General features: G+C 42.7%; 2 protein-coding genes across 9 annotated transcripts in view; one reads left to right on the top strand and one right to left on the bottom strand.

The window, feature by feature from the left end:
* Positions 1-55: 55 nt before the first annotated feature.
* ndufb2 (NADH:ubiquinone oxidoreductase subunit B2) lies at positions 56-9,711 on the bottom strand. Of its 3 annotated transcripts, none has more exons than XM_005740809.2 (4): positions 9,668-9,711; positions 4,014-4,158; positions 1,472-1,547; positions 56-151 (listed from the first exon to the last, which is right to left on the bottom strand). In XM_005740809.2, the coding sequence occupies exons 1-3, from the start codon at positions 9,694-9,696 to the stop codon at positions 1,473-1,475; spliced, it is 249 nt and encodes an 82-aa protein (XP_005740866.1). In that variant the 5' UTR covers positions 9,697-9,711; the 3' UTR covers positions 56-151; position 1,472. The 3 variants fall into 3 exon arrangements, with proteins under 3 accessions (XP_005740866.1, XP_005740865.1, XP_005740864.1); XM_005740808.2 differs by lacking the exon at positions 9,668-9,711 and adding an exon at positions 7,100-7,303; XM_005740807.1 differs by lacking the exon at positions 9,668-9,711 and adding an exon at positions 4,331-4,542.
* kmt2e (lysine (K)-specific methyltransferase 2E) overlaps positions 8,791-26,167 on the top strand; it is a 29,482-nt gene continuing 12,105 nt past the window's right edge. For 2 of the 6 annotated variants that reach the window (XM_005740810.2, XM_013912836.1), the window contains exons 1-7: positions 8,792-9,212; positions 18,590-18,774; positions 23,273-23,384; positions 24,257-24,486; positions 24,660-24,799; positions 25,309-25,490; positions 25,591-25,629. In XM_005740810.2, coding sequence (XP_005740867.1) covers positions 18,704-18,774; positions 23,273-23,384; positions 24,257-24,486; positions 24,660-24,799; positions 25,309-25,490; positions 25,591-25,629 — 774 coding nt within the window. In that variant the 5' untranslated portion in view covers positions 8,792-9,212; positions 18,590-18,703. Of the gene's footprint in view, positions 9,213-18,589; positions 18,775-23,272; positions 23,385-24,256; positions 24,487-24,659; positions 24,800-25,308; positions 25,491-25,590; positions 25,630-26,167 lie in introns of all 6 variants that reach the window. The other 4 variants (XM_005740811.2, XM_013912837.1, XM_013912835.1 and 1 more) reach the window with 3 other exon arrangements.

The raw sequence follows: 26,167 nt of genomic DNA, 5'->3' as shown, positions 1-26,167 counted from the left end.
TCAGAAATTGCGTGTAAATAAATAAAAGTAATGAAATGACATGCTGGTCTTCCTGTTTTAATTTAAAGATAAGTTTATTAAGTCTATGTACAACAATGACTTTCAGAACAGCCCAAAGACTCGCCCGGCAAACCAAATCCTCTGTGGTGACCTGCAAAGACGAAACAGGCACTTTATTAGGTACACCAAAGTGAAGCGGTACCTTTTCAAATAAACAGTATTATTACTACATTATAAGTAGAATAATGGTTTACATGAATAAAACCATTTTGTCTAAAAACAGCTTTACGCCCTTCATGAAGTTGCCCTGCTTGAACATAATGTGCTGACGATGCCTGCAGGCACCATGTCACTACCGTTACTACCATCAGCACCCCTCACACTGACCATGATAACCTGTAAGATTAATTACATGTATTACACTACATTGGCCTGGTGCACCTGGGATAATTCTTTTAAGTGGCCAAACGTGTCACTTTAAGGTTAATATTTAAGTTTATATAGTGCTTGACAATCAAAAGACACAAAAATACACCGTATACACCTGTCCTTGTAATTAACTTTGTGAGTGTAACCTCAGTTGAACCAGGTGTGCAAAAGGTTTAAGGTAAACCTTTACAACACTGCCCTCTGCAGGGTTCAGACTGAAGTACAGCTGCTTCTGAGGTTACAGCATTTAAGTAATCATGTGAAACTGGAGGTTTTCACAGCTGCACTGCAGCGCTCAGCTAAAAAGCATTTCCAGAAAGAAGTGTGGAAAATATCCCCAAGTTACCCAGAGCGCTTCACAAATCTGACTGCTTCTCTTATCATGAAAAAAATTACTGTGCACCACTCTCACTTTTACAGACTTAGTTAAAACTTTACAGCTAAATACATAAATGTTTAACTATATCAGATAAGAGATGCCACCACCTTTCAAACATCCTCAAAGTGCTAAGTGCCTGCATGTGTAGGCAGATGTTACATGACAAAAACAGAATCCTTCGATTTGAAGAGTCAACCTTTCAGACAAGTCTGCAAATCCTCCAAAAAAAAAAAAAAAAAAAAAGAAAAGAAAAAGGAAATGCCCTCTCACCTTAGGCACTGAACTGAAGCCATGCAGGGAGCTGAATGTGTGCAAAGCGAGGTTAGCGGACCAATAAAGCTAAAAGTGATCTCTTTTCAACCTTTTGGTGAATCTGGAGAAGCCCGTGGATCAACTAAAACGTACTTTTTACTTCATAGATTTCAAATAAAGTAGAAGGACATTATATTTCAGAAAGGCTTGTTTAAAAACAAACAAACAAAAACACAACTTGCCAAAACCTCTACTTTTAGTTTAAAGGGCTGAAACTATTATAGCAGATTCCAGTCATCTGTTGTGACTTTTACACTGTGAGCTGGTCATCTACTTTACATTTGGACAGCATGTTGTGAAAGTTAACTCTGCTGTCCTGTTGGGCATTTGCCTGGAAACTGGATAAATCACCTCATTCCTCGTCAGCTGGAGGGATACCAAGCTCCTCATCTGTCCATTCAGAAGCATCCGGCCAAGGGAAGTGACCCTGCAGAGGAGGGATGAATCGCAATTAACTCAATCAATTTATATCAATAAAATCCTGTTCCTGGCAAGTCTGTGCACAACAAACCCTTTATTAGGAATGCCATACTGACACAGCTGTGGTTCGACATAATTCTACCACATAACTACTGCAGATTATCAGCTGTACTTTCATGCTCCTGTACTACCTCATCCAAACTCTCCTCAACTGGATTCTCCTGGACTTTCACTGGTTAGAAGTGGGATGGAAAGAGTAACTGGAGTTAAAGCATCTCCCTACGGGGATGGACTACAAAGCGAGATTAATAGTTTAAAGAGCTACGTTGAGCTTAATGTCTGAGTTTTCGGTGTCATGAGGGTGCTTCTCCTTTTTTTTTTTGGTGCCAATCTCCTGCCTTTCACACTACAAGTATTGCAATTAACAGAACACAGATTAGGAAACTGATCTGTAGGCTGTTTATCAAAGGAACTATTCAGTGTTCTTCAAATAATAAAACTTTGAGCATCTTAAAGTATCTATAAGGCTGACGCCTGCCATCCTAAAGGGACCAGTATACCCTCCTCATGGTTCACTTCACACACCACCACTCCAACGTCACACATTCAGCGTTCTCTTGAATGATAGGTGTTGCCACTCAGACAATACTGCCATCTTGTGGCACGATGCTTGGGATTACTGTAATGACCCCAATATCACTGAAAAGCACAGAACCACTGCTTTCAGAAACCATAGCGCAAACCGTTCATAAATGTTGCAAAAACCTGTCTGCAGTGATGGGTTAGGGGTAAAAGGGTTCACTAGAATGGTTTTTATATTTAGTTTAGGTTTATTTAACTATAAAATCTTCCTGCGGTGAGCATAAAAACAGCCTATGGGGAAATTCATTTCAGCCGCTCATACTAGTGATTTTCTCATTACCCAGATCACATGACTTTACATGATAGTGAGCCCCTGATGAGTCAGCACCTCCGAGTGTGGCTATGGCTCTCTCCTGGGAAACTGAGGGTTGGGCTGCTCCCTCTCGGTTGAGGGAGGGAAGTTGCTCCAAGCTGTGAGGGATTCAAGTATCTTGGGATCTTACTCATAAGTGATGGGAGGGTGCAGCATCAGCAGTAATCTATGTGCTGCACCAGACCTTCACAGTGGAGTGAGCCGAGCATCAAAGCAAAGCTGTCGATGTACTGGTGCACCTATATTCGCACCCTCATGGTCAGGAGATCTGCGAGTACTACAAGGTTTAAACGGATCAAGTTTCATACCTTGAATATGCACAAATTTCTTCCTTGTGCTCAGAGAAAGAAAGCCTTCAGACACTCCTGATGCGCCTTGAGGCAGCTGCTGTTCAGAACTGTTGGTCTACATAGATAACTAGACTGAAATGAACTTTGAGCTCTAGCCGTGGGTTCTTAAGTCCATAAGATCTTCAAACGTTGGTGATGCCATTTTCCAGAATTAATTTGTCAGTAGGTGGTGTTTTCACTCCTGTTTATGTCTTCTCTCTAACGTAACCTACTCTGAAGCAGGTTATCATTAATGTGATAACAAAAACCTGTATCTGCATCACCTCTATGCACACTAGACTGTGGTGTCTAAGGAGACACTGTGGATGGGGCAGTTTGATCGAGGTGAAAAAAGTGACGTCAAACTAGGATGAATGAATTTTGAGTTTTGAATGTTTGACTGCTACTGTTGTAACTGTCTTTACTAAAATTCAACTTTGATTGCTTTTTATTGTTAGTGACTGATAAGAAGTTCAAGAACCAGTGGGCTAATTTAATTACTGCATGAATAGGTAGGCATACAGTGTTGTGAAAATGTATTTGCCCCCTTCCGATTTCTAATTTTTTGCATATTTGCCAAACTAAGATGTTTCCGTTTAAATAAAATTTTATTACACAAAAGTAACCAGAGTACATACAAGTTGTAGTTTTAAAATTATTTCATTCCTTAAGCGAGAGAAAAACTTCATCCAGTAATGCCCATCTAAACCTAATGATTGCGGCACCCTTGAGCTTTTTAAATCACTGTGAAAGCCCTTCAGAGCTGGACCAGCTGGTGTGTCTTGAATAATTATCTTGCTGCATAACCCAAGTATTCTTGGGCTTCAGGGCATGAAATGATGACAGGGCATTCTCCTTCAGGATTTTCTGGTAGAGGTCAGTTTTATGCCACACGTAACAAGGCTCAAAATTTCTCAAACTTTAGCTTTTCGTGCTTCAGTTCAAATCAATTTTTTCCCCAAAAAAACCTTGGGGATGATCAAGATGCGTTTCTTTTCTATAAATGGCTTTATAACCCTTTCCATCAGTTTGTTTCTCAGCTGTTCTTGTGTTACTTGAAAGCTTTTTGCTAGGAGTAACAATTGCTTTTTAACAGTGATTCTGCCTGATTTGACCTGGTTTTGCAGTGTTATTCTGGACTACAGCCATCCTTCATTTTCACATTACTGTTTACACTGTATCTACTCACCAGAACCGCATCAGGGTCATGCCAGCAGTGCCAAAGGATCCAGAACCACATGACACCACTGATAAGCTCCGACTCAAACTTCTGCTTCTTCGTCAGCTGCGGGTATTGTCTGTACTGTGGCTCAATGTGCGGTCCGCCACTCGCCCTGACAAACAGATAGTGTTTTTTAAAAAAAGGCACACATTAACTCAAGTTAAATAATGCAGAAAGCAACCTAACTACTTTGCCGTGTTTCAGACTTCGCTTGTTTGAATATATCGACGTGCTAGCTACTAACCGCTGAAGCTAACAGAGTAGCTAGCGTGCTAAAGGCTTACTTTCTGCTTGTTATTCTCGCGGGTTCGCGTCGTAGCAGTCGCGCTCCGGTCCGAAGGACTCCCAATGCCCTCCCAAATGAAGACATGGCTGCTTTTGTCTCAAAAATCCAGCCTTTCTTAGACTCTGTAAAGATCTAGATTAGGTGCTACTCCGCTGGCTGAGAAGTCACCTTCTCCTCTTGTCAACAAGCAATCTCCAAACAACGCCAGGTCTGATTGGACAGAAAGTTAGGGGTGTTATATTTCAGAGCGCCCCCTTTTGTTGACAAGGCAAAATGAAATTTTACCCTGCTGGGCTGTGACATCCTCAGATTTTATTTGCGTTGTAGTAGTATGTAAAGCTTTACATTTTAATCTAATTACAATGTATTTTTTTTAGCGTTTGAATGACAGTGAAGAGGCACTAGACGTAGTGAAGGTGGACGAATTTAAATACCTGTGCACAAGAGAGGTGAAAAAGAGGGCGCAGGCAGGGTGAAGAGGGTGCAGGCAAGTGTCAGTGGTGATTTGTGACAAAAGGATAGCAGCAACAGTATAAAGGGAACGTTTACAAGATAGTAGCCTGATATGGTGTATGGTTTGGGAACAGTGGTACTAACAAAAAGACAGGAGGTGGAGCTGGAGGTGGCAGAGCTGAAAACGTGAACATTTTGTTGGGAGGATTAGAAATGAGTACTTCAGAGGGAAGCTGAGTATCACAAGACTGAGATGGTTTGGACATGATTAATAATAAGAAAAACTGATATTGTATTTAGCCCAGTTTACTCTCTAGATTGTATTTGCCTAACAGCAGTGACACTAATTCCATTGTTAGCACCCAATTAGAAAATAATGCCTGGTACTGAATAAACCCCATTTAATTTAGGTCATGAGTACACTGGTCTATTAGGGCCATTTTAGATTTAATTTAATAGTTAAATAAATCAATGACCCATATAATTTATGAGGCTGAAATGATACATTTAGGAGAAAATCATAACACTAAAAAGTGCAAGAATTATTCTGAAATTTTCTCAGATTTATATCACAATAACACGTAAGAAACAAGTTTTTTTGTTTTGTTTATTGTCAGATAATGAGAAACAAAAAACAAAGAACTGGTCTCACTTTATATGGTTTGAGCCACCTCACCACACTGCAGCTAACTCGAGTAAATGAGTAATGATACGATAATCACACACCAATCATTATCTTTCAGTTTGATATTCAATTACTTTTAGTTACTTTAGTACAAATTCACAACAACAGTCACCTCAAAATGCTTTATATTGTTGGGTAGAGACCCTACAATATTATAAAAAAGCCCCAGCAATCCAATGATGAATATGTGCAAGCACTTGGCGACAGTAGGAAAAAAACCCTCCTTTTTACCAAGAAGCAAAACCTGTTAGAACCAGGCTCAGGGAAGGCCATCCATCTGCCATGCTTGCACACTGTTGTATAATCAGGGTTAAAGATTCACTCTCCACCTCTGTGAACTTCCATTTCGAGTTAATTAACCAAATAAAAAGATGCAATAAACACTCAACAAAGACTAATGTAATCATTGGCCTCACCACAACTCTTTTGTCAGTTTCTCTGAACATTGCAACAATAACGCTGTTGTTATTCTTTCTTTTCTTTTTTTGGTTAATCTGATATGGTCACAGGCTTACAGAAAATGCCTTTGAATAGATGAGGTTTCATCTTTTCGAAATCCAGATGCTTCTTATTATATTGTGGATCAGGGATTAAATTATAAGTACTTCCTTTTTCAAAATCCAACTTGTAGGGATAATATCCCACAGGCTCTGATGTGAAGTGAAGCAATGAGGGGTTTTTTCACAATATGATTTTGCAGTCTTAGACAATGGAATTTATTTATATTATTTACCTTTGTCTTTATGTAAATATATGACTTAGCTAAAAAAAATGTAACTAATACATGACAGTGATGCAAAAGGTAGGCTACTCATATTATCATTGTGTCAAACTACTGTTCTACATTAAAACTGAAATACATAAGACTATACCCAAAAACCCAATTTCCACTTTATAGAAAGCTAGATGAAGTCCCCTGGCTGTGCCACTAGATGGGGTCAAAAGCTAAACAGATGTAGTCCGGGTGGTGTCGCTGAATGTTTTTGTGTTACAAATTAAACGTATCCACTTTTGTTAAAGTTGAAGTGTTTGTTGGTGTGCAAACAGAGGCAAATGAAGTGCTTGTGTAACTAAACATCACTAGCACTGACAATGATGGACTGACTTCAAACTGAGGTTCACACGTTATATTTCCGTGGCGAGAAAAAAAATCAACTTTTTGTCCATTAGTCACAAACAATGTATATGTGCACCCCTTGGTTTGCTGACCTGTAAATTAAACCATAACTTGAACTTTGCAGGATACGAAAACAGGAAATAATATCACACTGGCGAGAACGCGCACGGCGCCGCCGCCCAGAAGTGCTCGAACTGAGCCCAAACAGAAAAAAAAAAGTCATCGACGCCATCTTGTTCTCAAACGACAACGATAACAGACTTCATTTCAGGGAAGGAAGCTGCCGTTTATCGCTTGTTGTTGGTAGTCCTTTTCCACGCAATGTACACAGAAATGTCATCGCTTTTAAGTGTTAATTTGGGTGTTTCTTTACACCACACACACTTAAAACTTAATTTGACATTGTTACCTAATGGCGCCTGATAGTAGCTGCTCTCCGGTTGCGCCCCTCTCCCCTCGCAGCTCAGAGCCCGCCCACAAATACTAACTGCATGATGTCATCAGAAACCAACCATTTCTCAAAAATGACCATTTTCATCAGTTGCTTATGGACCACTGCTAATCCCCCACCAACTGTGCGCCACCGTCCTAACATAGGAGAGATTGGATCGTCTTCGGACCGACAACACGATGCTGGTGGGCACTACGGCATAAATGGCATCCGCTCCAAGAAAAAAATTAAAAAGAAAACAGACAGGGGCAGATTTATCGCTGTAACCTCCACTCTAGCCGTTTACGAACATTTCCGTTTGAAGCGGGTGACGATTGCTAGAATTTTCTGCCTCCGTCCTCCCCCCGAGTTTTTATCAAACGAACCCTGTCTGCCCGTGCACCAGCCGTTGCAGCGGTCCTGCGAGAGGGCGCATGCGCGAATGGATGCGGTTTTAGGGTGGGGGAGGGTGGATAAATGGAAACGATGAGAACATCCTCTGTGAACATATGATGTCAAAGGGATTTCTACAGACATGTTTCTGGACAGGGGGCCGTAACAGATTCACCACAATCATAATAAAATTTGTGGGGAAACTGCTAGAATCTCCAAGTGGACTGATGACTTTTACAGCTTACACCCAATAATAAACGGGCCGTTAACTGCAGAGTCTCCTTGATAATAATTACCGGCCATAAAACGGATATCCACTACTAAATACTAAATGAAAATGAAGAGCAACTCAGATTTTTGCAAGTCTGTAAATGGGACTGAAGTGAGTTGATGTGTCCTCCAAGCCTTTAAGTCTGTATTTACTTACTGATTTCTTCCAAGTTTATTTACTATAAGGCCCTCAAAGTGTTCTCCTGCTCGCCAGGTGTTAGTTATCCATGATTAAAATCTCAGTGCGCTATGTTTCACAGGGTATTTATTCCTAATATCAGTTTAATATAGAAAATGTCTTGTGTAAGGGGTTACATAACAGCTTAGTTGCCTCCTACTGAGTTGGGGTAGCGGATTTGGGTGCTTCTTTGCAGCCAGTGCCAGTGGGTAAAATAAAGGATTTTGCAAATGCAGGCTATTTATATGTATGTTGTTTTGCTCGTGATAATAAAAACGTGGATTGACCTACTCAGACGGGACTGCTCAGCTGTTGCTTTTTTATTTATAGTTTATAGTTTTTTGTAAATTAATAATAAAATTGTGGATTTATCTACTCAGACTGCTCAAGTGTTACTTTTCGTGTATTATAAACAAATATAAGAGCAAATAAAAAGCAAATTACTAGGTTATAGCTACTGTAGCATTTGCACTTGATGTAAACTTCCTATGTGGGGTCGTGTTGAGGTAAAATCCCCATTAAGAGACTGCAGGCTATCGCTTCTTCTTATCCTGAGAGGAAGAGGAGGAAACAGGAGGGGGAAAGAGCAATTAGTTTAAACAAAACCTCCAGATAACAGCATTCCCACAGCTGACTTCACTTTCAAAACATGATCTTGGAGATAGCACTGGCGTTATAAACAAGCTGTTTAAAAAAGAAAAGAAAAAAGGTTCACGCGCTATCTTTCAGAATCTGTACATTTAATTTACATTTTAAAATGATTCCAGACATACTGTCCGTTTTAATTTTACGGGCATCGTCTAAATCGCGCAAGATAAATTTACTCCGTAGCGTTACCGACACAAACGGCAGCCCTCTTGAGGAATTGTCGAGGTGGACGCGCGCCGAGCACGGTCACGGCGCCCCTGTGAAATGGGGACTGTAAGCCCCGCAGTGTGTGGAGGCGGAGCTCGGGTTTAGCGATGGAGAGGGAGTGAGGAACGGAGAAGAGGCGGAGTCAAGGCAGTCCTGGTAGGGCCGCCATTTTTGCAAAGGGAAAAGAGACTGGTTTTGAGGGGATCTAATTTCTAAAAGTCTCCGTTGACTAGGGCAGTTTTAGCAGTTTCGAATTGATTTTCTAGCTACATTTGGGGTCCCCGAGTTTAAACAAGAGGCAAGGGAACCCCCCTCTCAGAAGAGGAGTCTTTAGAGGACACGTTTAAATACAAACATTTTAAACCTTGGCCAGAGATCCGCAGTGTGTGTGTGTGTACAGAAGTATTGTTTTGGTTGTGGAAACTGTGTGGAAAGCGACGGGGGTCTTACCCAGGTCCCCTTATTCGCTACTCGGATCCTCCAGAGTGGACATAAAACGGTGAGTAAACTGCATTAAGTATTAGTTAAATCCGACTTGGAAAGAGGGTATTGTTGGCTTTTAGTTAGCTGGCCAGGCACATCATGCTGATGCTGGCTAACCGTAAGCCAGTAACCAGCTGAGTTTAGCTTCCAAAGCGGACTGCTCGACACCATTAGGTCGTAAAGTGGCAAGTGGTTTTCGTTCATATTTACCATATTCATAATTTCTTTTCAAAAACCTGATAAGTAAATGACGCAAGTGGCTGTGTGAGTATCAAATTCGCAACCCAACAGTACTTGCTAGCTAGCGCATGCTACTAGCTCAAATTAGCCTGACACTGACTATTCGCTGATAGTGAGGCAATACACGAGACGTCATACAAAGTTATCAGGTAAATATTATTTACAAGTGATCACCTTGTTTTAAAAAAATAAAAATATGCCTTAACACCAGAAACATTGAGACAAGTGTACCTCACAGCCCTTCGTCCAGTCAACAACATTCAAGGCTGCCAACCGTGAGCTGCCTTTAAAATCTTTAAAAGCAACGGTTTTACAGCCGTTTTTTGCACGTTGACTCGGGATAATTGGAGCCAGATAGGGAGTCTCTTGTCTAGTTTGACACAGTGACACTGCAGGCCATATTGCGCACACTTTCGTGCCTTTTTGTGTGTGTAAATAATACTCTTCGAATACAACCGCTTTATTCATAATCAGCCAAACTACTGCACGTACTGTCTATCAGCAGATGCGATAGCTCACTGAAAACGGTATTATTTCATGAGTGTTTTTTTAAAAGCTTGAATCCGTCGCAGTAGCGTCATCTCTCATCTCTCTTTAGCCATAGAACGGAAACATTATTTCCGTTCATGCGTTGAAAAAAGCCCCGAAAGAAAATAAAGCATTTTACATGCAGCTACACCGATTTTTATGAAGTTGTTCTTACGCAGTAATCTCGCAGGCTTTATAAAGAAGTTGAGAGCACGTCCGGTGTCAAACGGAGAGAAACTGGCGACTCTTCTTTTGTTACACTCTGACTTAAAAGTGCATTTCGCGATGATCACTTAATTTAGATTCAGGGTGTATTGGGTTCAAATGCTGCAAAGCGTGGGGGAGGGGATGTTCCTTTTGGGCATCTCGCCCCATCTACTCCAGCTGTACTAGCGATTCAAGCTACGCAGAATTAAACAAATGAAGGAAATTTGTCGCTTTCCCCTCACCTGGTATAACCGTGTGAATGCGCAATCAGCTTTGGTGGTGGTGTTTTTGTGTCTTAACGCGGATGTTGTCGCTCTTTCCTGTCTGACAAGCAGCGTATTAATTCGTGTCGGCTAGTTCGCTGTGCTAACTATACGCTGTTTGTCGTAGTTACATTCCGAGGCTATTTTTGGCCTCTATTCACGGCACAGATTTGAAGAGATTCCTCATATTTTCTGCTAACATTCAAATTAAAAAAGGCCTTGTAGCCTTATGTAGCCTTCTAACATTACACTTTTAGAGGCCAGTGCTAGCCGATTAGCTCGCTGGCCTCGCTTTCGACGAATTCACACAAACCCCTACTTGTAACAACACAAAAACTGTACCGACAGAGTGATACTCAAGGTAGAGTGTGTGAAAGGCGATTGAATGCATTCTTGGGGGGGTTTCTTCCCATGGCGAGGCTCCCTTGGCTACACGGTTGTCTCGCCGTCCAGAGAAAAAGCGCTATGAAAATGGCGACAGCGCCAGGGTGTTGTGGTAACATAATAGCAACGTTGTACCCTCCACACCCCTATCGACGGGGACTGACTGCAGCGCCGACGTACTCACTGAGGAGCAACTACACAACACATGCTGTTTATTTATTTTGTATTTAAGTTGGGCTTATAATAGCGTGAAAGAATCCGGATCATACATCGGCATCATTGCGCCTTTTGCCTTGCTGTGGTAATAATTGCTGGTGCTGTTTCCTGTTCCCAAAACGAATTACATAGCACCCCTGTAACGTGCGTCACTTCTTGGGCGATTTTCTTGAGTTTTAATGCTGGGGCACTATTGATGTTATCACAGAAAATCCGACACTTTTGTTTGACATAGAAGGAGCATGTTGGTGTACTTTTCAAGTTTCAAAACGGTGCAAAAACGCAACGACATCAAAGGACATTAGATAGAAGACTTGCTCTTTTTGCCGCATCTCACCTGAGAACCCTAAACAATATTATGCAGTTTCTCCATCACCATAGTGGGTTTCATTTCCTCTTCATTCGCTTTAGTGTGACAGAAGTGCACCCAGTGTTCTAAGGGTCTGAATATGTTAGCTGTGATGGATAGAATTGTAAATTTAAATACACATGCGTGAATTTTCCCAGCTCAAACTGTTTAGGGGAAATTGTTCTGCATGTAGTTAAGCCTCAGAGAATGTTGCTTTGTATTTTCCTGTCATTGAGCGTGAGTAAATTAAGCCCTACATGTTTTGTTTTTTTCTTCTTCTAATAGTCTTAGTGATTCTCCTCTGGTAAGTGCAAGATGAGAGTCACAAGAGATAGCTGTGCTTTTGCACTTTATGTTCAGATGAAATCAGTTTTATTAGATGCTGTAAAATGCTGGGTATGTCTCAGTGTGGGAGTGATATTTATGTTTTCTCACATAATACAATACCATACAGTTGCACAACATTTAATGCCAAGTATTTGGTAGTAAGAAAAACATTGCCTGGATCGTGTCACATAGCAGTCTTGCAGACTGCCTCAGTACTCTCCCGTGTAACGGGATATGTTTTAAATTAACTGTAATACTAATATGTTTTGTGTATGCTTTGTTTTTTTTTCATGTCAGACAACATAATTTTGCGCATTAGTTTTCTGGCGATTTCAAAATTAAAATGTGGAGGGAAACGAGTCTAAGCCAGTTTCCGGGATACTTTTTTGAGCTCATGGCACAGCTGTCCTTTCCTCTACTTTACCCTGTGGGAAAAACTCTGGCACTTTGTTCAGCTCAAATGCCTCTTCGAGACTCTTGCCAAGAAGCTTTGTTTGTCTTTTACCCTGATCATTTTGTTACGATGTGTAAAGTAGAACATATTCCATGTCAGAGAAAGCATCAGGTCTTTCTTAATAAACTATCAACCCACTTTAAACCAGGGCGACAGTGACTTAAATTGAACAAATAAAGGACCATTCATATACTAAAGTATGAATCAAAACATAGTTAAAGGTTATAGTGAAAGTATTTACATGACAACATAAAAAACCCACCTAACTCAGCCTTTAAATGAGCCTACGCCGATTTTCTGTTATACCCCACTGCATAGGTCAGTGATGAAATGAGTTCAGTAGCAGTACATACCCACAGTTGTCATTCCTCAGAATAACGTTGCCTCTTATTGGATTTTTCGGCTGTGCATTGTTTTCCTTTTAGGGTCTTGCGGGTTGGATCAAAACGGCCATGTTGTATTTTGCCTGTGTGTGCACTTTTTATTGTTTTAGAATCAGAATCAGAATCAGAATGGGGTTTATTGCCAAATGTTGAGAAGGTTTACAACATTAGGAAATTGCTGCGGTGCTTCAGTGCAAACATAGTGTCATAAATAGCACTTAAATAGACATGAAAAAAATAAAATAAAAGTAGGGATAAGAATTAAAAGTGCTAGGTGGAAAGATATGTGCATGAGATATACATGAGATATATACATAAGAATAAGAATTAAGAGTGCTACGTTGAAAGATATATACATGAGTGCAGGTGGTGATCAGTGCCAAACATGGCACTGATATATATACATGAGTGCAGGTGGTGATCAGTGCCAAACATGGCACTGATATATATACATGAGTGCAGGTGGTGATCAGTGCCAAACATGGAATGATGCAGTGACACAGCGTAGGGTCATGTGTTAGTGGCGGGTACAGTCATATGGTTATTGTTCATGTGTCCAACAGCAGAGGGGAAGAAACTGTTCTTATGGCGAGAGGTTCTGGTGCGGATGGACCGGAGCCTCCTGCCTGAGGGGAGCAGGTCAAACAGACTGTGTCCAGGGTGAGAAGGGTCAGCTGAGATCCGAGCTGCACGCCGCAAAGTTTTAAACCTTAATACAGACTTAAGTGTAAGGCCAGGAGGAATAATGCATGACCCAACCCCTCCAAACCTCTGGGAGTATACTATCTGATGCTGTAATGAACCCAGTTTGTCTCAAAATAAGATTAAGTGTTAAAAGATCTTCTCCGTGGAGGTGTTTTTACTACTAGATGAATTAGAAGGCACTATCATGGCTAATTAGTCTTTGCTACTTAATACACAAAATCCCAAGCCACCTTGCTCGTTCTTGTAAAGGAGCAGAGGCCTCTATTCAAACACTCATCCTCGTCTTTTTTTTTTCTTTTTTTGTGGTGTTCCCCTCTGTCCACAGAATATCAGACCAGCCAGTGTTAAATTCCCGATTGGCTCTGTGTGTGCCTGGTGGCCTTGTGCAGGAAAGTGTGTGTTTGTTTACTGTGTTAACAGAGATGGTGAGGTGAGGTGCCACTCTCCCTCTGCCATAGGGACAGAGTGCTCTGGCCGGGCAGCTTGGAGACATGGCAGTCTCAGGTGACGCACCTTTCCTCTCACCCTGACCCCCCAAGGCAGACTTGTGCCATCAAAAAGCCACACACTAAGTGGAAACCAGTTTAATTTTTCTCAGCATACTATGCAATAGAGAGAGAGAGAGACATGGAGACAATAAAGAAACCAGACAAGTGTGCAGGATGTCTGTTGGTATATTGATGTATTGACAAGCCAGAAAGAAGAGCCCCTGTTGTTTTTGTGCCCTTCTTTTATCTCCAGACATTAATTCCCTGAAACAGTAGCACCTCTGTGTAGTAACTGTCTGTTCGCCATGTGGAGCTAAGCTGTGTAGATGCTGCCTGGTCTCCAGAGGTCTCACATGTGTAGTGCCCAAACACCAGAGACAAAGCTGCCTGGCTCAGGAGCCCAGCAGAGTCACATGGTATCCCAGCTGGGAGGAGAAGCCAGAGCTCAGGTGACCTGTTTTTGTGCCGCTAGCTCAGGCGTAACAGATCCCTCTTTAAACTAGCAAGCTGCCTCCCTGACAGGTGGCTTTAGGGCTAGAGCTACTGAGGCCACAGCCCCACTACACCTCCCCAACCTTCTCCTGTTGCTATGCCTGGGTTACAATAGCATTCATGGGTTGTGGAATAAAGAGGGGCCGTGTCATCGACGTTGGTGATGTAACAACACTGCGGTCCAAGCGTGAAATTGATCATCAAACACTGTTATAATGGGTCCTGAGTGGCTCTTGCTGTTCTTTTGCCCTGTAGATGTTGAGTTGCCGCTCCCCATTTTCTCTACACACACACACAGCTCACATTTTAGTTAGCTATGAAGTGCATTCTCCAAATGCTGTAATTAGGAAGCAGCTGCATATGTGCTTGCATTTCAGTCTCTAATCATGATAGCTCTCCCAAGTCCAAGGGACAAAATGAATCCTATTGGCCCTCGCACTGTTAAAGAAACCCGGTGTAAATTAATAGAAAATAATCATGAAAGCACAACCTATTTGTTTGTGTTCATGAACACAATTTTTTCTTTTTTTTTCCTGTTGTCATTTAGCGTGACTTTCAAACTAATGTATTTTTACAGGAAGTATATTGAACTAGTGTATTTTTGCTCAGATGACTAATTTTTAGTGTTTAAATCTAGCAGAGGTTTTTGTAATGATGGTAATGTGTAACTTTGGTTTTCAATGTGAGCACTGAAAGTTTTAAACACCGTCACCACCAACCCTTCTGGCTTCCAAATGCTGACTTTTTTCACCCTTGAAAAGTAGAAAATATTATTTTCTACTTTATGAGCAGATATGAGAATGGTCGATTTCATAAACCTACTAGTACATCAGTTTTACTTTTCAGATGTTTAAAGAGACTTGTCATTGACCATACATAGCCATACATTACTCTGACTCTGGAAGCAGCAGTGAGAGGGAGATGGAGAGATTGTGCCCCCAGGGATCTCCTGTACAGGACATTACTCAGACTACAGGAGGGCTGTCCCAGCTTTGCTGCCATACGGGCTCAAGCTCGCTGTCTGAACTTACACGCCGCTTGCTGCTACACTGCTCTCCCCTTTTAGTCAGTTATTTACTAGTTCTCATTTAGGGTACCTGAAAACAGCTGCATAAATACCTTCTCCTCATTGCCTGACATTTAAACGGACTGTTCCTAACAGTCTAATGAGCCTTTGGTTTTCATGCGTACCAATACATTTCCTATTGTTGCAGCAAAAAGTGCTTGTGTGAACGCTCACATCCATATCCCCTGCTGTATTGATGTATGACTTCACCTTCAGCGCTCGAGTGCAAAGGGAGTGTTGCTGGCAGCCATGCGCACACTGATTTATGAAGAAAAAGGCAGATCTCGTGTGTCTCCCGGTGGGTACGGGGGGGGGGGAAGAATCCATTTGGGTCATGCTTCCTGTTACATGAGTGTATGTGTAGGGAGTTTGTTTTATCCGTTTTCCGAGCTGAGTCATTGCAGCCAGCTATGAGGATGGTGTGAAGTCACATCTGCTTGGCAGAGAGGGCCCTGGGATTTAGTTGGAATCCCTCATTTTCCTCTTGCTCCTCCCACTTCAGGAAAAACATGATCTGCTGCGAAAACGAGAATAACGATGCTGTTGCACATAGAGCAGTGGTGATAAACTGAGGAGAGAGAAAAGCTGCTCTCTGTGGCAGTATCATTTGAATACGATGGTGATGGTATGGGTTTTCCCTTGCCGACTTCAGTGCAGCTCTGTCTTAAAAGGGTAGCAATCCCCCCCCCCCACACACACACACACAATGACGTGACTGTGTCCCCTCGCTGAGGGAGGGAAGGAGGAGAAAGGAGAGACTGGGTTTACGCTCTGTGCTCCACTCCGCCACCCAGAGTCCACCCAGGTCGGGGCTGTGCAGCATCACTGTCAGACATACCCCAAGTACACCTCCCCCACCCCACGCCCTCTAAGCCTTTGGTAATTTTCTTTTTCTTTTTTCGTTCGTTCGTTCTTTTTCTTTTTTCTTTTTCTTTTTTTTTAAAGCTCTCAGCGGGATGAGCAAATCTATTCAGTTAGCACATTTGGAGAACTGAGACACCAAGAAAATGTAAACCACTTCCACGCTGCGGTTTCTTCTACTATTACCCACTTTTTGCCATATTTCTTTTTCACGTTTGTCTGCTCGCCCTCCCCTGTGCACGTTCCTCGCTTTTCCCTCCCCACTCTCCATGTGTTTCCATAACAGCAGAGGATTTAGCCAAAGGTGGCTTTAAATGGTCTCTCCTGGCACTCGTGTAATTGGGAGCTGTGTCTGCGACACTCCCCTTTCCCTCAGCTCTGCGTTACTGTCTCAGGTTTATTTAGGAAGTGCACAGAGGAGGGAGAGAAATCCGCTTGGGCGGGGTGACTGGGCTCAGGAAGGGGGGGGGGGGTGTCTTTTCTCTCTCTTTGGCTGCATTTCTCCAGGGTGATGGACGGCCCTTCTAAAGGAAGTAGGAGGAGCAGGCAGAGGCAGTCACAGTGAAACGCCGATTTACTGAGGAATGTTGCTGTACTGCTGTACTGTACTTGTTTGTTTGGTTTTTGTTTTGTTTTTTTTGTCCCGCTGTTCTTTGTCAGTCTTTAGTGTGTCTGGCTGCAGCACAGTGCACACATGTGTGCATGCTACTCTTAAAGCCTCCTTGTAAAGGTATTTTTGAAAGGACAAAGTGAGAGATTATCTGTTTATATGAGTGGAAGGGGGCTAAATGTCTGCATTCCTTAGTAGTGACAGCAAGATTCATTGCACCAAGTGGAGGCAAACATGGTGGAAGAGAGAACAAATGACTTGCTTTAGAGGGAAGCTATTTTACCCATGCTAAAACATACTGGGCCTCTCTGATAATACGGTGGGGGGGGATCTGTCATTTCTGTGTTTTTTTTTTTTTTTTTTGGCAAACTGCCCTATTCTTGTTGAAAGAAAGTGTTTTGGTTACGTCAGCGTCTATCATGAAATACCCCTGCCTGTGATACAGTTGTCCTGTTTAACCCAGTCGGTGCACAAAGAATCGGAAGAGGATTTAGAAGGTGATCCCAGACTTGGCCGACACGCACACTCACAGGGGTCTTCTTCCTTCTATTAATTAGGCCTGGAGCTGACAGCTGTCATGTCTGTGAGGCTCTCACCAGTCCGCCTGGCTTAAACAGTGCCTTTGGGTGAATTGGTACCTGAAATTACTACCATCATCACGGCTGTGGAGTCTACTTTAAAAAGCTCCTGGTGTACATGTGCCTCAGTGTGAAATAAAAGCTTTCCTGGAAAGTCGTCCTGTATATGTGCAGACCTGCAGTGCTCCAGAAGGATTTAATGATCTTACCTCACAAAACCTCACAAACCCACACAGGCATGCAGAGACAGGTTTTCTTGAGAGAGTGTGTTTTTGCTTGCTAAATGTGTGAATACATGACATGTTCTGTAAACCTTCCCCCAAACGAAAACCTTAGCCATGATCCGAGCCTTTGTTTGGGCCCCAGAGTGCATAAGCAGGCTGAAGGTGTGACCTCCAGCCTATTTTGTCTCAGCATCTGTCCCTCCCACTAATCCCGCTTATCAACAGAGCTCTGTATCAGGGGCAGCCACACTGACACATATGCTCCCGTCTGGATTCAAGTTCCATACAAATGCATTTTAATATTCCCATGTACGCTATTTCCAGAAAAATCCTTAGTCCAGCCAGTCTCCTGCACTACATACACCTGCCTGACACCTAACAGTTAAATTATTGATTCTCAACTTGGGGAGCTTTTTCAATGTCCGTTAAAAGATTATAACCTAAACTTTTCTACTGTGTAGGTGTGTGGACATGCAAATACAGTACACTACAGTTTTTAGATTTATTTAAAACGGAGCACTTCTATTCAGTCAAAAGGGGGTGGGGGGAATGGCCTTTATGTTGCATTTTTCTCCCTCCTTTCATGGCGGTCGACTGCTATGTGTTCTCTTGCTCCCCTTTGTGGGAGCTTTCTTGCAGTGCAGCCCTTTCCTGCATGCATGGCGGAGAGTGTGCAGAGGTCGCTTTAGCGCAGTTCACTCAGCAGCAGCAGTTGGTGGCGGCTCAGGCTTCACCTTACAGAAACATTCCCCTCTCGCTTTTCATCAGCCACTAACCTGAGCTCGGTAACCCTGTCAGGGGGGAAATTCCTGGCAAACACTTCCCTGTGAAAAACGTTGCTCATCTGAAAGTGTGAATCATACATTTACATGTGTTGGAAATACCCCATTTTCACTATGAATTGTGATTTCAGGTTTGGTAGATCATGCAGTTTTCCTGTGTTTAAACTCACTTTCACTTTACTAATAAATTGTCTCTTTTTCTTCTTTTTTCTTTTTTGTCCCCCTTCTATATTCAGGCCTTGTGGATGCACTTAGATGTCTGCAATGAGTGCTGTGGCTGGCATGCCTCAGTGTTTTGGACTCCCTTTCTCTGGACTCAGTAGGACAAGAACTGATCAGCAGAGAACGTCATGAGCATAGTCATCCCAGTAGGGGTGGACACTGCAGACACCTCATACCTGGACATGGCTGCTGGCTCAGAGTGAGTAACACCAGGCCTCTACTGTGCACATTTTTATGCCCCCTCACTTCCTCTTATTCACTGTTGTGTACCATCTTTCGTTGTGTTGTATCACCAAAATGTCATTCTCAGTTTTGCTCTCCTTTCTTTCATCTTACACCCCTCCTCTGTGTCGTATATAGTTTTATTTGAGCACGTCTGTCGCCTTCTCCTTTTCAGGGGCCCCAACATGCCCTCCGTAATAACTGAAGCCGCTGTTTAAAAAAAATTTTTAAAAAAAATTTAAAAAAATTGTTTTTCCAGACAGATCTCTTCTCGTATATTTACAAAGCTACTGTTAATGGGACAGGAATTTGCAGGAAGCAGGGCCCCTCTAATGTGCGCTCTAATGGACTGTTCAGTGTTGTCATTGATTCCTGTAGATGTTCACATTGTTGAGCAGTTAACTACATCTACCATGTGAATCTGCACTGTATGTGTGCAGTCTGTTTATAAAGCTGACTGTGTGAAGTATACAGAGGCACCACGTATGATTTTAATTTTTTTTTTCCTCCTCCTTTTCCCTGATCCTTGTCTAATGCTGTAAGCTTGACGTTTGCACATGTGTGCACTGCATTCAGTCAGTGAAGCAGAAATGGTGCATGGAGCCATGGCAACAAGCTTCCTATCGCCCCTCCTCTCGGTTTCCTTATAGTCTTGTCAAGGACACTGCCGCGGCGTTTTGTGGTCAAATAAATGAAGCAAGAGGTTTGCGTACGACTAAAGAATAACACACGTCATCTGCTTATGCAGGGGATCCTGTCTCTTTAAAAACAAGGGAGAGCCCTCCCCTCCCTGCTGCTACCACTGTCGCCTTCATCAGAGCTGTTACCCAGACAGCATGTGTTGCCATGGTTTTTACCCCTCACTCCCCTCCCTTCCTCTTTCCTCTCTGCACTGCGCAGGGCCTGTTGCCATGGACACTGCCCTGAGTGACAGGTGGTCCTTGCATAGATATGGTGTCTCTCCCCCAACACCAGCCAGCTACCCCCCACCCCCTGAGTGCTGCTGTCACCGGGGCTACGAGTAAGCCCCTCGCCTTCACTCTCTCCCTTGTTCTTTGTCCGTCAGTGCTCTGTGTCCGACTGCCTGCTGCAGATTTATTCAAAGGCTGATAACAAGCTTGAAAGGGGCTTCCACCTGCTGCTGTGCAGGTCCTGTCTGGACCAGAGGCACAGCATAGTTGGGCTCACACTGCTCTGTAGAGATGTCAGGAACATGTTTGACATAAAAGATGGATGCAGGCACTGTGCTGTCAACCACTGGTTTCTGAAACCTCGAGCTGAGTATTTTTGCCAGACGTGATGAGAGGGGTGGCTCCAACAACGAAACCACACTCTTATTGGCCTAATGACTTGTGACCGACAGTTAATTAGCCAAAAAGTGTCGTCTGGATAATCATCCTTTCCTATTCACTTCAGTATGACCTGAAACCTGCAACTGAGCCCATAAACTGGTTAGGAAAGTGTTTACTGAGGGCACAGAGTGCTTACTGCAACTAGAAGTCTTTATGCACCCACAGGAATCGCCCCCTAATGGCTATTAAAGAATTTAAACCCTTTTGATTTATTTTAACCTACCTCAGGTCATAATTTATATCAAATCAAGTAAGCAGTAGCATTATTTTTGCCAAGGATTCTTAAATCTTTACCGCACAAATTCCTAAATTTAATCTGTGAGATAATTGGTGTAACCAAAATCAGAATTGCTCTAAATCATGCCTTGAAATGACCACCCAAATAAGTGCCCAGATGCGTTTCAAGATGGCTGCCAAGCGGCAAGACTTCTGGAAGGACTTTGGCTACGTTCCTTATTTTATATTCAGCCTCTGCTACTCGCCCGAGAAACGGCGTCACGTCTTTTCCACGTCCTCCCTCAAATCTGCAGCAGTGTCACCAGCTGTTGGCCAATGCAGTGTGTGCATGCATTTGTGTGTGTGTGTCCGTCCACGCTGACACACACAGAGCCCAGCGCACGCATACACGCTGCTGACAGAATACGTAGTGTTGCCATGGTAGCAAGCAGGAGCTCTTTAGGAGTGAAGGCGTTGCCGGTGGCGTTTCGGGGGCTGCTCTCTTTCCTCTCCCTGCTGTTGAGCTCTCTCATGTTCACTCTGCTTGTCCACTCTGCCTCTTCACAGTCTCGCACCAGATGTTCATCTTCTAAATGATATTGTCTCTCCATGCTTTTATTTATTTTACACTTGTGGCGTTCTTTTAGGCAAAACTAGAAAATGGCTAACTGCCACCTTTAAGTTAAACTTTGTTACAAAAATTCTCTCCTCATTCCACCCTCTTTCATCTGTTCTTGTGCGCAGGCAGGCAGTCACGGATTATTGGACTGTATATCTGCAGTCCTCCCACTACATATATGCACACAGTGCCTGTAATTCAGCGGCGTCAAACTTGTTTTTGTTTGCAGGCTACATAAAAGCTTATTGGTTTTTAAAAAAAAAAAAGAAAAAGCTTTTCGTTTCTTTTAGTTTACAGAATTAGATTCATATATCTAATAACTTATCCAGTTAAACACCTGAATGGAAAAACCTGAGGTGACTTAAGATAAATGGCAAATCGGTTACAGAGAAGAACGTATAATGGAAAATTGAAAAACCAGGTACTTTTCTGGTACTCAATTGAACACACTTTTTCTGTTACCTTATCTATTACTTATTTTGACAGGTAATTTATCTATTACCGGTCTCTCTTCAACCTGTACGACATGCCGTGGGGGATGGTTTTGGTCAGGAAGAAGGTTTTCAAACCCTCTGTCCTGGATGAAATTAACAGTTCTAATTTTCATGGCATAACCCATTTTTAAGAAATAAAAACTGAAAAGTCCAAAAGGTATTCCCTACTTACTTTCAGTTTTGTTCAAGAGTAAATGTATGAATAATACAAACCCACCAATTATGCGCATACAGAAACAAACACACACACAAACATGCTTCCTTCCTTCCCACAGAACAGGCTCGCTCACTTGTTTGCCTTGTTTGTCATTATCTTGATATTTTTTTCCCCTCCCAGACTAATTTGTAACACCTGTGTCTCTCTTCAACCTGTTAAAAAAAAAAAAAAATCCTTCTTTTCCTCCTCTGAGTGATCACACCCACATCTCTTTATTATAAAGTGTAGACTTTGATCTGGTTAATCATTGATGGAAGAAAGTTTGTGAACCAACTGCACCCAGGTATATATGTTCTGTCTTTCTGCAAACCTAATCTGTGGCAGTTAATCTGTTGTGTACGCATACACACCCCTCTTACACTGGGCCCGCCTCTGTACTTGAAGCATGCACTTTACGTTTTCACTTTGACAGTGAATAGTTGAGTGGCAGTACACACAGGAAGTGCTGCACAGTGCTCTTTCGGCATGCAAAAGGAGCAATAGGGCTGAGAAGGGCTCCCACAGGTACCGTATCACCAGCTTGCCTTGGGGACTCGCTGTTTAAAGGGAACTTTAAGGGGTGTTTTTAAGTACTTGTTCAAGCTATATAATTATTCACTGTATCTCCTAATTGCCTTGGCTCTTTCTAGTGTGCTTTTTAACCTGAGTGCGAGCTTCAAAATAACGTGGTTATAGAGTCAGTCTCACATGGCCTGGTCAGGGTGCTCATTGTCTTTGCTGCTATAATAGCTCCATATGAGGCAGTTCTTTATGCTTATTGAGCGTCTTTATTGTATTTTGCCTAGATATTTTTGTAGCTTGGAGAGAGCAGAGTAAAAAACTTTGTCTTTATGACCTTTGAGCAGTTTTCTACACCTTGCTCTGGGAAGAGTTGAATAAAATGTGTTTTCACATGACTGAGCCATTCACTCATGTGGATATCGAGCTGAAACAAATAGCTGCGGCACCATAGCTTAAACAGTCCGTATCTCAAATGCATCTTGTTTATCCAGTATGTTGCACTGGTATTTCTCTCTTCCTCTTCTTCTTCCCTCTCTTTTTTTTCTTTTCTTTCCCCCTCTTTCATACTGGACCGTCTTGTCTCATGTCATCTGTTTTGCCAGTTCCACTTCCCTCTTCCACAGAGCAACTGAAGAACAGATTAATCATGTCATAATAAGGGTGGGTTGGTCCTAAACGGTCAAACAGGCTCTCTCTTCACCACTGAACGTGGCAGAAAAGTGGATCGACTGGTTTGGTAGGAACGAACTTGTGCAAGTGTGTGTTTTGTGTGAGTGACGGATAGCATGTGTTTTCTGATGATTGTCTGACTTACAGATGTGGGTTCAGGGATTAAAACGTCAGTTATGTGGGGCTCTCAGGCCTGACGAGCCCGGATAAGGTGACATTATAGCACACACTGTGGTGGTACAGGTTTTTTTTTTAGTGGCCTTCCTCTGGCAGCTGTAACCTCTGTGTCACCACCAGTAGCTACCCAGATGCAGACACATCCTTAAGACTGTTGTAAGGAAACTGTCCTTGAATTACTTTGCTTTTCAGCTCTTAACCAAATTTTTGTTTGTGTTTCTGTCTTAAAGACCAGAGTCGGTGGAGGCCAGCCCTGTGGTGGTGGAAAAGTCGAGCTACCCACACCAGATTTACAGTAGCAGTTCGCACCATTCCCACAGTTACATAGGCCTGCCTTATGCTGTAAGCACACACACACACACACACACACACACACACACACACACACACACACACACACCTCTTTCCTCACCTTCCTCAAACTTATACAGATAACCTGCAAACCTTGAGCTGGAGAATTACAGTGAACAAGGAAAATATTGCTTTCAGTACATGCTTTCATGCTGTTTCTTATACAACACAAGCATTAATGAGTGTAAACGCTTCTTTAAAAAAATAAAATAAAATCATTGTCAGTCAAACGAACACAAATAATGGCAGCAGCTGCCAAGATAAAAACAGACTAAAGAAAGGTGGTCATGTTAGATCACTGATGCAGCAGTGTTTGGGTTTAAAGGCAGCACAACATGCTTGTCCCGAGGATTTAAGAAACCCAGAAAACAGACCAATATTGACTGCTTCCTTGTCATAAGGCATCAGAGGAAGGAGGACATGGCAGGCTGTTTGGATATTAGGGGGAAAATGCAATTATAACACATAAACCTCTGTCTTTTTCAGTCATTGAGTGAAACTGATTTGCTGTTGGTTAATTGACATTCTTAATCTTTTTAGGATATTTAAAATAGTACATAGAACTTTGTTCATTGTTTGGTCATTAAATGATCTATAGATGCTATAAAATGGAAACTGAAACAACTAAGTCAGGGCTGTAAAACCTTTGCTTTGGACCTTACTAAACCTGTTGCTAACACATCTTGGCCTAAAAAAGACTAAACATTTAATTTGCTAAGTAGTGTGTTGGTTGTAGAGCTAATTTTCTGTTGCCAGTGATAGTGCATGCCCATTGTGGCAACGTTGTTTTGTAAACTAAACTATTTTGATAAGCAATGTTTACCTATATCACATGAAAGGTACATTTTCAATTGTTCTCTCAGGACCACAACTATGGGGCGCGGCCCCCACCTACACCGCCAGCCTCCCCACCCCCCTCCATGTTGATCCGACAAGGAGAGGGGGGGCTGTTTGTTCCAGGGGGCCAGGACGAAGCGTCCAGGGGCACCACACTCAGCACCTCAGAGGATGGCAGCTACGGGGCTGACATCACCCGTTGCATCTGTGGCTTCACCCATGACGATGGCTACATGATCTGTTGTGACAAGTGCAGGTGAGACACAAGTAGTCACAAGCTTTGACTAGTATTGACTCAGGCCTCTTTCATCTAGCTGCCTGTTTTTGTTCCTTGTGTTCACTAGATCAGTTTTCTGTAACTTCATGTGGTTAATGGGAACGAAAATGTGACTTGAAGGTTTATTAAAACTCCTTAACGTTTCCCTTTAGTGCCTGGCAGCACATAGACTGCATGGGCATTGACAGACAGAACATTCCTGAGACCTACCTGTGTGAACGCTGCCAACCTCGACACCTCGATAGAGAGAGGGCCGTCCTGCTGCAGACCCGTAAAAGAGAGTCTTTATCTGGTAAGGGAACACATTTATAAAGCTCCCAACATTTCCCATTACCCTTGTACTTTTTTTTTTTAAATTTCTGTTGACAAAAATCTCAATGCAGTTGCAGTAATTCACAAAAAGAAAACCTAGAGAAACTAGATTATTTTGAGAGCTGAACTATGAGGCGTTAGAAGCAAGAACCCACAGATAGATGTTTCAGTTCTGCTTTTACTGGCTTCCTTGCTGCAGTAAATGGCCAGCTCATTACAGAGTAAAGCAGGTTGTAAGCTGTGTCAGGGTGCAGCCTCCTCCCCCTGCAGGACAGCCAGATATAATTCTGCCTGAGAGCAGGATGTACTGACACCTGCAGGTCAAGCAGAAAACTGCAATTTAGTTTGTGATGTAGCAAGCCTTGTCTTCCATTAGTATGACACGATTAGCTTTTGTTTTGCCCGAAGCAGGTGTAGCTTTTTATATCTTTGTGTGTGTCACTTTCTTTGTTCCCTGCCTGACTCCTAATAACTCGCTTGCTCATTCAGACGGGGACACCAGTGCTACAGAGAGTGGAGATGAGGTTCCGCTAGAGCTCTACTCCACCTTCCAGCACACGCCTACCACCATCACCCTCACCACTGGACGCCTTGGCAATAAGCAATCTGATAAAAAGCGCAAAAAGAGTGGTGAAAAAGAGCCTCCAGCGTCCTCTGCTCGAGCTAAAAAGGTCAATGTTTACTCATTCACTTACAAAATTAAGATTTTACAAACACCTGTTTGGAATGCCGATTAACCTCACACTTTTAATTTATTTAATTACCTTAAAGGCCTTTCGAGAGGGGTCCAGAAAATCCTCTAGAGTAAAGGTAAACTTACAGAACACTCTCACGTCCACCATTTCCAGAATCCAGAATGCTCCTGTTAAATCTGAGCTGTGAGTAGGGATGGGTACCGGTGTCCGGTGCCATCATGGCACCGGTTCTGACATAAACGGTAGTAACCAGACCGAAAAGCAGCGCACATTTCGGTGCTTTATTTCGGTGCTTTTTTTCTCCTGAGCTGTGATACACTTCTAGCCAATCATTTTACGTTTCCGAGGATAGTAGGCGGGGCTAGGTACGTACGTTCTGTTAGAGCAGAGCTCCAGATTAAAAATGTCCAAGGCGAAGCGGTCAAAAGTCTGGCTGTACTTCACAGCAAAATATGCAAACTCAGCAGCAACAAGTGCTTTAAGCTGATACTGTGATACTGTCAAAGGAGGTAACACCAAGAATCCGATTAAACAGCTGGCGACGCATAGCGGTTTTTTTAAAAGCCGAGAAATGCGCCGTATTTTATAGCTTGCTGCGAGACCTCACACCGTGCACGTCGGGTGGGTTGCCAGTTATCGGACCCGGAGCAACA

This window comes from Pundamilia nyererei, unplaced genomic scaffold, assembly GCF_000239375.1.
Source record: "Pundamilia nyererei isolate P.nyererei 1_Seehausen unplaced genomic scaffold, PunNye1.0 scaffold00104, whole genome shotgun sequence".
Classification (NCBI taxonomy): Eukaryota; Metazoa; Chordata; class Actinopteri; order Cichliformes; family Cichlidae; genus Pundamilia; species Pundamilia nyererei.
The sequence above is the reverse complement of the archived record's forward strand: the minus strand, read 5'-3'. Positions and strand labels throughout refer to the sequence as shown.

What these genes read in the sequence shown, in the direction of transcription:
- ndufb2 (XM_005740807.1), bottom strand. Translation starts at nt 4,416, where the DNA reads ATGTCTTCATTTGGGAGGGCATTGGGAGTCCTTCGGACCGGAGCGCGA. An exon ending in GCGAGAATAACAAGCAGAAA is followed by an intron (nt 4,159 to 4,330) that starts GTAAGCCTTTAG and finishes TCTGTTTGTCAG; the next exon opens with GGCGAGTGGCGGACCGCACA. An exon ending in ATGACCCTGATGCGGTTCTG is followed by an intron (nt 1,548 to 4,013) that starts GTGAGTAGATAC and finishes CCTCCTCTGCAG; the next exon opens with GGTCACTTCCCTTGGCCGGA.